Here is a 14030-nt window from a genome sequence, read left to right on the forward strand (position 1 = left end):
CGTCTGCAGCAGAGTGCAGGAAAGAGGCCCTTAGCCAGAGCCAAGACCATCCTCCATGGTAGACCTGGAAATAGGAAGAAGTAGCAGAAGACTCATCTAAAATCCAGAGAGAACACAAAAAATGATAGAGGTGGAGGGAACAGACTGCTGAGACCTTCAAGGTCTGCTTGAAATAGAAAGAGGTCATGTTGCAGTCGATTCTCCCAAAGGAGGCAGCCAACACACAGATATATTACATGGGAGAAAGAGTACTTCAAAGGCCTTCCTTCCCCTATGGCTCAGAAGCCTACACAGGGTGGCCTTGTCACTCCCAGGACCTGCCCTATCCCACAGTTCTGTCTGGAGGAGAGTGGGTTCGCCAGGATGGCATTCCTGGGTGCTGCTCCCTTCCCCTGGATTTCATATTGCCACTACAGTACTGTCTGGCTGTTCCCAAGGGGAAGGGAAGGTGAGGCTGGGAACAAAGCCAGGGCAAAGCAGGACCAGGCCTTGTGGTCTAAGACTAGAGGTCAGGTGAGGAAGGCCTCTGGCACAGGCACAGCATGCCATGATGGGCACCTCCCTTCTGATGGGAATGCTTGGCTGTGGTTCCTGATGGCCCTGCAGGCCACCTGTCCCTGGGCTCCTCCCCTTAAGCTTCCATTAGGTGAATTCCTCTGTTAGTGGTGGACTGGGGTTTGTTTGACCAGAAAAAGTGACTAAAGGAGACCTGAGAGTCACATTTGTTAACCCGTACATTCAAATATTCATGGAAGATTTAGTATGCCAGTTACTAAGGAAACAAAGATGACGAATGTAACAGCTCCCTTGGTTTTAAGAAATTCTTTGTTAGAGTAGCCATACTCATAGGTGGGAAATTACAAAAAATGTAATGAATACAGTGGTAGACACAGAGACCTGAGATGACGGGGCCTTGAGGATGGGACCCTAACTCATCTGGCAGTAGAGGGAAGGGCTGGTCTCCAGGAAGACATAATGGAGGAAGTGACATCTGGTCTTGTCTTCAAGTGGGTGAAAGTTCATGATGTGGAAAGGGCAAGACATGAGTAGCATCCATCTCCTGGTGTTCCTCAAAACAACAGCACTTCCTTAGTGTTAGCTGGGCACATAGCACCCCATCTAGAGACTCCTTTCCCAGCCACCCTTGCAGCTGGGGTGTGGCCATGTGACCAAGTTTTGGCTAATGGGATACAAGAAGAAAAGATGTACACTACCACTGGATCACATTTTTATAAGGAAGCTGCTTTTCCTTGCTCGCTCTTTCCTACTTCCCACTGGCTGGCAAAAGGGGACAATTGGGGAAACCACCTTAGACCCAGACATGGAAGTTGTCTTTTGAGACTGGAAGAGCCAACCTGTTTATCCCTGGATGAGCTCACAAAGCAGAATTAACTACCTGCCCTAGACAGGGCTCCCTCGGGACTGTTAGGGGAGAGTAAAGTGAATTTTTATCTTGTTTTGGCCTATGTTACAGGGGTCTTTATCATAGTAGCTTAGTCTGTACCCCAATTCATTCAATATAGAAGGAAATAAGCCCTGACCCGGCAACCTGACCAGGAGACTGAGAGAGGAGAGAGACTTAGCTTGCTGACTTTGGTGCATACCTGACTAGATGCCACAGTCCCAAGGTGAAGACCACACACTCAGTTGACCCAGGGTCCACCCAACTAACAAGCCTAGGTATTGCCAGCCAAGAAACAACATCCAGAGACTTTGCCTTTCTGATGGGGAACAGGAATGGTCTTTAGCTGTAAAAGATCTCTCCCAGTTCTCCCCCAATCTTATCCCCAAGTCTTGACCTTAAAGTAGGTGTTTGGTTCCCTGATTAGCAGTAACACTTTTCCTGTTAATGCTCAATATTTGCTAATAGTTATTCTTTTTCTCTTATCATAGTTATGCACAGAGAAACTAGGAAGGCCTTTGACCATCATTATCAATGCAAGGCAATGCAGAGAGAAACTATCTATGAACATAAAGCAGAAGATCAAACAGGTGTTTGCAAATTTTCGCGGCATTAAAATCATCCGGATAGTTTATTTAAAATTCATATTCCCAGGCTCTGCTTCAAGAAATTCTAACTCAGTAGGTCTTGAGTGGGATCAAGGAATCCACATGCTGAACACACCACAGGGGACTCTAATGCAGGCATTCTGTGGCCCACACTGACAGATTCTGGTTTTCACAGTCTTGCTTAAAGACTATGTTATTAAATGCAAACTAGACATTAGGAACAAGCACTGAATTACTCTTGAGTGCTAACGTCTCTGATCAATTTCTAGTGAGTCAACAGAATCTAAGGGTGTAAGGATAAGGAGGAGACTGAGAATTTGTAATGTTACATATTCACTCCCTCGTTATTAGAAAATGGGAATACAGATTCATTAGAGAAGGATAAAATCATTTTTAGACTCATTGGGCTTGAAGAGTTGTTAGTGTATCCAAATGGAAATGCTGAAGTGATAGGAACGGAAGAATTTCGTATTATACAATTCTCTACAAAGCTTTGATGCTCAATAGCAATGATGAAAGTAAGCTCTCATACGTGAATTAACTTCAGCAGGTTGTTAAACCGGTCCACTTCCTGTCCAAGAACAGTGGTCAAGGAGTTCAGGCGTCCTTGAGGATCCTTGACGCAAAGGCCCTCAGAAGCACCCTCCATTTCCAGTTTTTCTGAAACATACACAGTGATTCCTCAGGCTAGTCATCATTGATTTGTTCTCACAATATTGCTAAGGCAATGTGCTTATCTTAACATTTTAAAAAAGCCAGCTTTTCTCATTGTTTAAGCCAGACACATAGCATTTAAATGTGACATTTCTATAATTTAGAATGCTTTTGTGATTCACCTGTGTTTATATACAAGTAATCACAGAAAATTAAGCTTAAATTCATGTGTATCTGGACATATATATATATATATATATATATATATATATATATATCCTTTTTTTTCTCAAACACTAAACCATTGCATTTCATTTCTTCCCTTAAAGCATGTTCCCCATGGGTATTTTCATCTTCCCAGCCAGTTTGAGCTATGTGGTCTATGGCCATGGGACAGGAGAAGTAGGTTCTTGTTGCTTAAGTGAGATCATAGAAAGACTGGCTGTGCTAATGTAGAAGGAGGACTGGAAAATGGAAGGAGAAGCCTTCCGTTCATTTCCATTCTGGTTGACTGTGGGGAGGAGGTGAGGGGTTGAGAGGGAAGAGGATGAAAGGAAGGTCAGTATGACTCAGTGGTATCTGCAAGTTTGATGAGGGGTTTGAAAGGTTTCCAATGTGGAAGATGGGGGTTGGCAGGAGGGCATAGGAAGGTGTGCCTCGCTTTGGCTGATTGGGAGGCAGAGCCCTGAAGGGTTCAGTGGCAAATGCTAGCAGGACAAAGCAGTTGCCTGGCAGACAAGGAACATTCCAGAGACTAGACGGTCCAGGGACCCTGAGTCTCCCCATCTACCATACAAGTGTTTAAATCTCCCACTTCCCTGCTCACCTGCACTGCATAGAAAAGGTTGGGGGTAGGAGACAGAGAGAGAGAGAGAGAGAGAGAGAGAGAGAGAGACTTAGTGTTTATCCCACGTAACTGGGCATTATTTAAAGGGACTGATTGCATTATTAAACAGGCTCATGGTTCAAAGTGGATGGAAAATGTAGCTCTTCTTTCTCCCTACAATCCACCAAATGCAGGCTCAGATGAAAACAATATGAGCTACGAAAGAGGAAGGAACAGCCTTTTCCTTGCATATTTGCAAAAAGTATGTGTAAACAAACGGCTGTGACATACATATATCAAATTCCTTCTTGACCACACATATTTGGCTGCTGGACAAAAATCCCTCAGCAGTGCCAATGAGTCTAATCCCTTGGGTCCACAGTGCTGTGGTTATATGTCCCTGGTCCTCTCTTTCCACCATTCCTCTCAGGGCTATTTCAAACTCTCAGTTCTTTTGCTGAGCCAATTGCTTTCCTGTCCCCTCAGTCTCAGCAGATGATCTGCTTAGCATTTCACAGTAAAAGTACAAGCTTTATGAAGCCTGGAGAGAAAAATCTCCTAGGTGTCAATGGGATTCCACCAAACAAGTACACGGTCTCTGCAGCTATCCATTCATCTCTCCATCCTTTTCCCAACCAGCACTCCATCTTATATTTATTGATCTTATATTTATTGACTGTTTGCTTCAACAACAGAATTCTCTAACCAAGCAGACATTCTCTTGAGGGCTTGCTTCTAGGAGGCAGATAACTGACTTCTGAAACCACAAGGCTCCTTTTATTCCAAGGGCTTAAGGGCACTGGCAAGACTCATTTGCTGTTTTTTCCTGCCCCAATTTTCTTTTTCCTATAGTGACATCTCTTCCAACCATGAATAACTAAGACATCTAAATCTCCTATCGATTAAGAAAAGTGTTAAAATAGATCTCTTGTGATCATTCAGGAAGACTCTTTCACTTATCAGAAAACAAGGTGAAAGTCATTTAGCCATGTCTTCTAAATGGAGAAAAAATTGAAATGGATTCTAGAGCAGGACTGTCCAGTAGAGCTTTTAATGATGATGGATGTGTTCTCTATCTGTACTGTCCAATGATAGCACTCGAAATGTGACTGGTGCAAATGAGGAAATGAATTTTAAATTATATTAAATTTAAATTTAGGTAGCCATATGTGGCTGGGGGCTATTTTCTTGCACAGCACAGGTCTAGAGACAGTAGAATAATGACACCAAGGGAAGCTCAGGAAAAAGTCTGGTTAAAGTTACGTTGAGCTGGAAACCAATTTCCTCCTAATGCTTCCGGCAGCTGAGATGCTGAGATGCTGTAAGCTTCTAGTCTATAAGTGAAGAGCTCCATGTCAAAAGAGCTCTTTAGGTTAAAAAAAGTCTACATAATAAGCAGGTTTTGACATCTGTTTATCACTCAGTTCTCTGAGTTTATTCCTAAAATTCCCATTACATACAGATTCCTAGAATTATTTACCTGGAACTCTGGCCTGGACAGAAGCAACAAGTTCTTGAACAATTTTGTCATTGCTTTTTCCCTCTCCACCAGTAGATGACCTTGGCTGAACCTCAAGTATGGTGTTGATTAAAGTGTTGGTCTCTTTGTACTGTAATGGCAGAAAGAGACAGAACAGGGAAGACTCAAATTCTCAACAAATAAATTTGCAGCACATATAATTATTTACAAAAGTAAAGGCAGTTCTCTAAAACAATACTATTTATTTTCACTTTCTTTTATTGTGGTAAGAACAATTACATGAGATCTACCCTCTTAACAAATTTTAAGTGTGGAAGACAGTAATTATTGCTGACTACAGGTACGATGTTGCACAAAAAATTTCTAGCGCTGATTCATCTTGCTTGACTGCAACTTTATGCCTGTTGATTAGTAACTCCCCATTTCTCCCTCTCCCCAATCCCTGGCAACTACCATTCTACTCTTTAATTCTATGAATTTGACTATTTTAGATAACTCCATAAAAGTTAAATCATGCAGTATTTGTCTTTTTGTGACTGGCTTAAAGAAATTTTATTTTCTATCTTGAAGGTAGAGTTGGTAAAAAATGTGGTCATTGGAAATGCCTAGTACATAGTTGTTACTGTCATACTAAAAATTTTTTTGTTGAGCAACAGTGTAAATGTACTTAATGGGCCAGGCCCAGTGGCTCATGCCTGTAATCCCAACACTTTGGGTGGTCAAGGCAGGAAGACTACTTTAGCTCAAAAGGAATTGCTTTAGCCCAAGAGTTTGAGACCAGCATGGGAAACACGGTAAGTCTCTGTCCCTACAAAAAAAAAAAAAAAAAAAAAAAAAAAAATTAGCTGGTGTGGTGGTGTGCACCTGTGGTCCTAGTTACTTGGGAGGCTGAATGGGGAATAGCTTGAGCCCAGGAGTCAGAAGCTGCGGTGAACTATGATCTCACCACTGCACTCTAGCCAGGGCAACAGAGAGAGGCCTTATTTCAAAAGGAAAGAAAAGAAAAATAAATACATAAATAAATGTACTTAATGCCACTGAACTGTATGCTTAAAAATGATTAAAATGTACATTTTCTGTTATATATATTTTACTACAATAAAGAATGGTTAAACATTTTTAAGCTGATCAGTTAAAAGAAATTATGAAAGTGAGGGAAAAATCATGAGAACACAGTTTCAGGTCATTCTTTTATTCAATTAACTTTTTTTTAAAATTAGAAAAATATGGCTTATTACACAAAAATTTGGAGACAGAAAAATACAAAGAAAAAATATTCATGATACTTACTTTCCAGATATAATTACTTATAATGAAGTAATATTTAACTAAATAAACTATAGTTTACTTCAACTTGGACACTTTCTGTATATATGTGCATACGGTTTGCAAAATTGAGCTAATAAATTTATGTAATATTAATTCATTTTCAATATTATGAGTCTTCTAGTATCACTGAAAAATCCTCATTAACCATGCTTTAAGTGACTAAGTGATAATTTAAGGGACAATGTGATACTAATTATGGTATAAATGCACCATAATTAATATGAATTACTTATCTATTTTTTGGAAATTTCTAGTTTTTTGATTTTATTAGACTTTTTTTTTGAGATGGAGTCTCACTCTGTTGCCCAGGCTGGAGTGCAGTGGCGTGATCTTGGCTCATTGCAGCCTCTGCCTCCAGGCTCAAGCGATTCTGCCTCAGCCTCCAAGTAGCTGGGATTACAGGCACCCGTCACCATGCCTGGCTAATTTTGACAGTTTTAGTAGAGACAGGGTTTCACCGTGTTGGCCAGGCTGGTCCTGAACGCCTAGCCTCAAGTGACTCACCTGCTTTGGCCTCCCAAAGTGCTGGGATTACAAGTGTGAGCCACCACGCCCAGCCGATCTTATTACACTTGGGGAACAGAATATGTTTGTATGAATTTCATCCACCAGTTTTGAAATTCTTTAAATGATAGATTAAGTAGAGGCAATACTTTAAAACTGGGTATTACCCAGTTTTTGCTTTTTCCCTCTATATTACTTTCTAAAAGCATTGTATCAATTTATATTTCCAACAATAGTGTATCATAAAGCCTGTCTTTCTATGTCTTTGCAAGAACTAATATTATTAAATGAATGTTTCTAATTTAATAGATAAAATAGTTTCTCATTTTTTGCACTTCTTTAAGAATTTATATCTTGAAAAATATGTTCATTGACCATCTATATTACTCCTTTATGAATTATTCATAATGTTTTTTGCACATCTTTGATTTTTAGCATTTTATCATTTATTAATTTATAAGATAATTCTATAATATAGAAAGCTAATTTTTCAGTTTTTGTTTCAAAAATGTTTTGATTTACCACTTGTCTTAATTTTTTAAAAAACATTTTAGATTGGCCGGGCGCGGTGGCTCAAGCCTGTAATCCCAGCACTTTGGGAGGCCGAGGCGGGCGGATCACGAGGTCAGGAGATCGAGACCATCCTGGCTAACACGGTGAAACCCCGTCTCTACTAAAAATACAAAAAACTAGCCGGGCGAGGTGGCGGGCGCCTGTAGTCCCTGCTACTCCGGAGGCTGAGGCAGGAGAATGGCCTAAACCCGGGAGGCGGAGCTTGCAGTGAGCTGAGATCCGGCCACTGCACTCCACTACAGCCCGGGCGACAGAGCAAGACTCCGTCTCAAAAAAAAAAAAACATTTTAGATTCAGAGGGTACATATGCAGGTTTGTTACACGGATGTGTTGCATGGTGCTGAGGTTTGGGCTTCTATTGAACTTCATCACCCAAATAGTGAACATAGTATCTAACAGGTTGGGTTTCAACTCTTTTCTTCCTTCCTTTTCCCCCCTTTTGGAGTCCCCAGTGTCTATTGTTCCCATCTTTATGTCCATGTGTACCCAGTGTTTAGCTTCCACTTATAAGTGAGAACATGCAGTATTTGGTTTTCTGTTTCTGCATTAATTCACTTCGGATAATGGCCTCCAGCTGCATCAATTTGCTGCAAAGAACATGATTTCATTCTTTTTTTTGTGACTGTGTAGTATTCCATGGTGTATATGTACCACATTTTCCTTGTCCAGCCCACTGTTGATGGGCACCTATGTTGATCCTATGTCTTTGCTATTGTGAATAGAACTGTAAACATATGAGTGCATGTGTTTTTTTTTGGTAGAATGGTTTATTTTCCTTTGAGTTGATACCCAGTATGGGATTGCTGGGTTGAACATTACTTCTATTTTCAGTTTTTTGAGAAATCTCCAAACTGCTTTCACAGGGGCCGAACTAATTTACAATCCCACCAACAGTGTATAAGCATTCTGTTTTCTCTATAACTTCACCAACATGTTATTTTTTGACTTTTTAATAATTACCATTCTGGCTGGTGTGAGATGATATCTCATTGTGGTTTTGATTCACATTTCTCTGATGATTAGTGATGTTGAACATTTTGTTCATGTTTGTTGGCTGCTTGTATTTTTCTTTTCTTTCTTTTCTTTCTTTTTTTTTTTTTTTTTTGAGACAAAGTTTCACTCTTGCTGCCTAGGCTGGAGTGCAATGGCATGATCTTGGCTCACTGCAACCTCCGCCTCCCAAGTTCAGGCGATTCTCCTGCCTCAATCTCCCGAGTAGCTGGGATTACAGGCTTGTGCCACCACGCCTGGCTAGTTTTGTATTTTTAGTAGAGACAGGGTTTTTCCATGTTGTTTAGGCTGGTCTCGAACTCCTGACCTCAGATGATCCGCCTGCCTCAGCCTCCCAAAGTGCTGGGATTACAGGCATGAACCACTGCGCCTGGTCGTCTTTCTTCTTCTTTTTGTTTTTGAGAAGTGTCTGTTTATGTCCTTTGCCCCCTTTTAATGGGGTTGTTTGTTTTTCGCTTGTTGGTTTCTTTAAGTTCTTTATAGATTTTGGATATTAGTCCTTTTGTCAGATGCATGCTTTGCACATATACTTTCCCATTTTGTAGGTTGTCTGTTTACCCTATTGATAGTTTCTGTTGCTGGGCAAAAGCTCTTTAGTTTAATTAGGTCACAATTGTCAATTTTGTTTTTGTTGCATTTGCTTTTGAGGCCTTAGCCATAAATTATTTGCATAGGCTAATATCCTGGTGTTTCCTAGGTTTTCTTCTAGGGTTTTAATAGTTTGAGGTATCACATTTAATTCTTTAATTCTTCTTGCATTAATTTTTGTATATGACGAGTGGTAGGAGTTTAGTTTTATTCTTCTACATAAGGTTAGCCAGTTTTCTTAGTATCATTTATTGAATAGAGTGTTCTTTCCCCATTGTTTATTTTTGTCGACTTTTTTTGAAGATCAAAGGTTGTAGGTATGTAACTTTATTGCTGGGTTCTCTACTCTGTTCCATTGGTCTATGTGTCTATTTTTTGTACCAGTACCATGCTGTTTTGGTTACTGTAGCCTTGTATGATGGCTCTGGCTTTGTTCTTTTTGCTTAGAATTGCTTTGATTATTCAAGCTCTTTTTTGGTTTCCTGTGAATTTTAGAATATTCTTTTCTAATTCTGTGAAAAATGATGTTGGTAGTTTGACAGAAATAGATTCAAATGTGTGATCGCTTTGGGCAGTGTGGGCATTTTTATAATATAGATTCTTCCAATCTGTGAGCATGAAATGTTTCTACGTGTGTCATCCATGATTTCTTTCAGCAGTGTTTTGTAATTCTTGTAGAGATGTTTCACCTCCTTGGTTAGATGTATTCTTAGGTATTTTATTTTCCTTGTGGAAATTGTGAATGGCATTGTGTTCTTGATTTGGTCCTCAGCTTAAACATTATTGATGTATAGAAATGCTACTGATTTTTGTACATTGATTTTGTATCCTGGAACTTTACTGAAGTAGTTTAGTAGGTCTAGTAGTTCTTTTGGCAGAATCTTTGGGATTTTCTAGGTATAGAATCATATTGTCAGTGAAGAGAGATAATTTGATTTCCTCTTTTCCTATCTGGATGCATTTTATTTCTTTCTCTTGCCTGATTACTCTGGCTAGGACTTCCAGTACTATTAATACGTTGAACAGGAGTGGTAAGAGTGAACTTCCTTGTCTTGTTCCAGTTCTTAGGGGAAATGCCTCCAATTTTTTCCTGTGAAGTATGATATTGGCTATGGGTTTGTCATAGATGGCTCTTATTACTTTGAGGTATGTTTCTTCGATGCCTAGTTTGTTGAGGGTTTTTATCATTAAAGGATGTTGGATTTTATTGAATGATTTTCCTGCATTGATTGAGATAATCCTATGGTTTTGTTTTTAATTCTGTTTATGCAGTGAATTACATTTATTGATTTGTATGTTGAACCATCGTTGCATCCCAAGAATAAAGCCCACTTGATTGTGGTGGATTATCCTTTTGGGGTGCTATTGGATTAGATTTCCCAGTATTTTGTTGAGGAGTTTTGAGTTTATGTTCATCAGGGTTATTGGCTTGCAGTTTTCTCTTTTTGTTGTGTCTTTGCCACATTTTGATGCTAGGATGATACCGATTTCATAGAATGAGTTAGGGAGGAATCCCTCTTCTTTGATTTTTTGGAATAATTTCCATACGATTGGTCACCAGCTCTTCTTTGTACATCTGGTAGAATTTGTCTGTGAATCTGTCTGGTGCAAAACTTGTTTTGATTGGTAGGTTTTTAAAATTGCTGATTCAATTTTGTAACTCATTATTGGTCTGTTTAGGGTTTCTATTTCTATTTCTTTCTGGTTCAATCTTGGGAGGTTGTGTGTTTCCAAGAGTTTATCCATTTTCTTTAGACCTGCTTGGTCTAATCTGTTGTTAAGGCTTCCAGTTTTGTTTTGATACTCCTGTAGTGAGATTTTCCATTTCAGAAGCTCTGTTTTGTTCTTTCTTAATATAGCTGTATCATCTTTTAAACCTTGGATTATTTCTCTGGCTTCTTTGCATTGGATTTCAACTTTCTATTGGATCTCAAGTTTCCTTGCCACACATATTCTGAATTCTGTTTCTATTATTTCAGACATTTCAATCTGACTAGGATTCATTGCTAGGGAACTAGTGTGATCCTTTGGAGGTAACAAAGCACTCTGGCTTTTTGTATTGCTGAAGTTCTTGTGCTGATTTCTTCTTATCTGAAGGAGTTGATGCTTCTTTATCTTTTTGAATTTGCTTTTGTTTGAATGGAGTTTTTTGACTTTTTGTTCTTTTTTTTTTCCTGGAGGATATAACTGTTGTGTGTGTTGTGTACAATCAATTGGCTTTGTTTCTGGGTGCCTTCAGAGCGGCAAAGCTCTATATGGGTTCTTTGGTTACGTAGAGGTTTATGCAGCATGTTTGACAGGCATTGCTTGTAGCAATGTTATTTTTGTTTGGTATTGTAATTCCGGCTGTAGTCCAGTAGATGGTGCTCAATAGAGCCAGCACATAGGCTCTTAGCTGCAATAGCCCTCAGTGGGGGTGGAGGCACTAGAGAAGTGCAAAAAACATGCTCCTCCAACTCAGTTACCTTCAGGAGGGGTGGGTCCAATGGAGAATCACAGAAAAGCAGCTTACTGCAGTACACACACTTACCAGGCCCCAACAGGAAGGGCTCCAACGGGAAGGCGGGTGAGGGTGGAAAATGAGAATGTTCCCTCTTTAAGTCCATTCCTAGGTCTTGGTGGTGTCTCTTTTAGTGGCTGGTGTCACACTCCCATTTCCTTTGTTCCAAGTAGGGCTTTGGTGGAGTGTGCTCCCTCCTTTCTTAGGGGCAGTTTGCACCAAGGACTGTCTCTAGAAGACCCTTTATTCCTTAGGTAACTGCCCATCCCCTGTGCTTGCCAAAGTTAGAGTGAGTTGTGGAGTATGTTGGCAGGTGGTTTGGTGATGCAGTTGTTCAAAGGTGGAGGCTCCCTGGACATGGTAGTGGCACTGCCAGTGTGCAACCAGTATGGCACCTGCTGTCTAGGCTTCTCAGCCCAGCAAATGGTTATGGGGCCTGCCCACCTCATGCTCCCTGACCCGGTGGGTCTCCCTCCAGTCTCTGCCCAGGTAGCAGGCCCAACCAGCTTGGTTTGTCCCAAGCTATTTTTGTCCAGATCCCTGAGCCAGCCCAGGCATTCTGGGCTATGGAACTCCATAAGGGAGAAGTGGTGGCTGTTAGGCCATGCCCATCTTGGAAAAAGGAGGGGTGGGCTGGGTGCAGTGCCTCACGCCTGTAATCCCAGCACTTTGAGAGGCCGAGGCAGGTGGATTGCCTGAGGTCAGGAGCTTGAGACCAGCCTGGTCAACATGGTGAAACCCTGTCTCTACTAAAAATACAAAAATTAGCTGGGCGTGGTGGCGGGCGCCTATAATCCTAGCCTACTTGGGAGGCTGAGGCAGGAGAATTGCTCATACCTGGGAGGTGGAGGTTGCGGTCAGCCGAGATCGCACCACTGCACTCTAGCCTGAATGACAGAACGAGACTGTTTCAAAAAAAAAAAAAAAAAAAAGAGGAGTGACCAGCTCCCATGCTGGCATACAAACCTGTGCCATACTCTTCTTTGTGTTCCCCTACTCGAGCTCAGGCCACAGATACCAACTTGATATCCCTGGGTGGTGTACTTGAGTCCTGGGGAGGTGGGAGTAGAACTGTGGATTTTTCCCATGGCCCCTAGGGGTCAAGCACTGGCTGTGATGGGGGTGGTGACCTACTCCTGGGCTGCCAATAAAACACTCAGGCAGGGCCGTACAGGCTGTGCTGTGGGCACTCTCCCACAGGAGTGGCCTCAGAGGTGGTCTTGGGAGGGGCCAGCAGGCAAAGGGATGCATGGAATAGATGCACTTTGGGCCTGCAGCAATGGTGGTGGGGCCTGTCTTGAGGCATAAGCATGCTCCGGCTCTGCTATTTCCTGGACTGGCAGACAGTAGGAGCTACAGCCACTCAGTGTAACATAGAAAGCCTTGGGGGATGAATGTCTGTGGTAGCGTTATCCTGCAGCTGCACAGCATAGCAAAGCCTTCTGGGCTCTGTGTGGGTTCAAACTGTGCCTCTGCTTTTTCCTTGGGCTGCTCTGCCTGCCAGTCCAAAGGTGTGTGGGGGTCACAGGAACTCCTGTGTCTAGGATCTCAGAAGTCCATGGCAGGAACGTGGTGCCCTGGGCTTCCTTCACTGACTCCTTCTTTAGGTCCAGTCCAAGTCCAGGGGTTGGTTCTGGTGCCTGGTGACTCCGTGCAGGCGTAGGAGAGCTTCGAGTGCACGCTGAAGAACTTGGACTACCCTTAGGTAATGGTGCAGCATCACAAGGTCTTTACAGAGGAGTAAAACAACTCAGTTTTCTCTGGGTTATGATCTGACACTGTGACCATGCTTTTAATAAACGGTGTTTTAATTTATCTGCTTTGGACATTTGTCACTGTATTTTTATCATTGAATCATGTATGGATCCACAAACCTTTGTGTAATATGACACAAATGTGCCCAGCCTGGTAGAAGAAGGGCAAAGGGAGAGGGTTATATTATTTCTGAAATCCTCATGTAATTGTTGGATTGTGATCAGGTAGATTATGGATGGACTAGGCAGAAGGCCGGGAGATGGAGGGGCTTGGCCAGTGACAGGGAAAATGCATGACAGTCTTAGGATTCTGTGAAGGACCCAGAGGTAACAGACTAAATTGGAACCAAATGTTGAAGTCAAGGTGAAACAATTATTTTATTTGTTTATTTAGGAAGATCATAATTTCCAGAGTGAGTAGGGGTGATTATTGATGTTTTGCGTTTCTATACAACATAAATATGTATTTTAAGATGAAAGGCCACATACCTGGAAGACTAGATTGGCATTTTCATGCATTCCAAAAATTTCTGGGTCATCGATCAAAGGCAGATTTTCAATGTATTCCTTAAACTCTTGTAGGCTGTCAGCCATGGGTGCAAAATAGATGCCTGTTATTAAAAACACAGAAGACAAATATGTCTCAAATAGACTGGCTTTGTACTGCCAAGTTTGATTTTTCTTTGTGTGGTGCAGATGGTGGCTGCAATCAGCTGGCTCATGTAGCAAGGAGGATTGTTTTTCCTAAGCTTTCATGCTTTCATTGCTGTGTCTAGTTTTGTTACCTTTTCTTCAGGCCTT

At 41.4% G+C, this 14030-nt stretch overlaps 1 protein-coding gene across 2 annotated transcripts in view; it reads right to left on the bottom strand.

The window, feature by feature from the left end:
* Positions 1-14030, bottom strand: part of DNAH6 (dynein axonemal heavy chain 6) — a 330576-nt gene that overhangs the window by 8468 nt on the left and 308078 nt on the right. For both annotated transcript variants that reach the window (XM_030920632.1, XM_030920633.1), the window contains 3 exons: positions 13719-13840; positions 4971-5100; positions 2543-2670 (listed from right to left, as the gene is read on the bottom strand). In XM_030920632.1, the coding sequence (XP_030776492.1) occupies positions 2543-2670; positions 4971-5100; positions 13719-13840 (380 nt within the window). The remainder of the gene's footprint in view (positions 1-2542; positions 2671-4970; positions 5101-13718; positions 13841-14030) is intronic.

This window comes from Rhinopithecus roxellana, chromosome 17 (genome assembly GCF_007565055.1).
Source record: "Rhinopithecus roxellana isolate Shanxi Qingling chromosome 17, ASM756505v1, whole genome shotgun sequence".
Lineage (NCBI taxonomy): Eukaryota > Metazoa > Chordata > Mammalia > Primates > Cercopithecidae > Rhinopithecus > Rhinopithecus roxellana.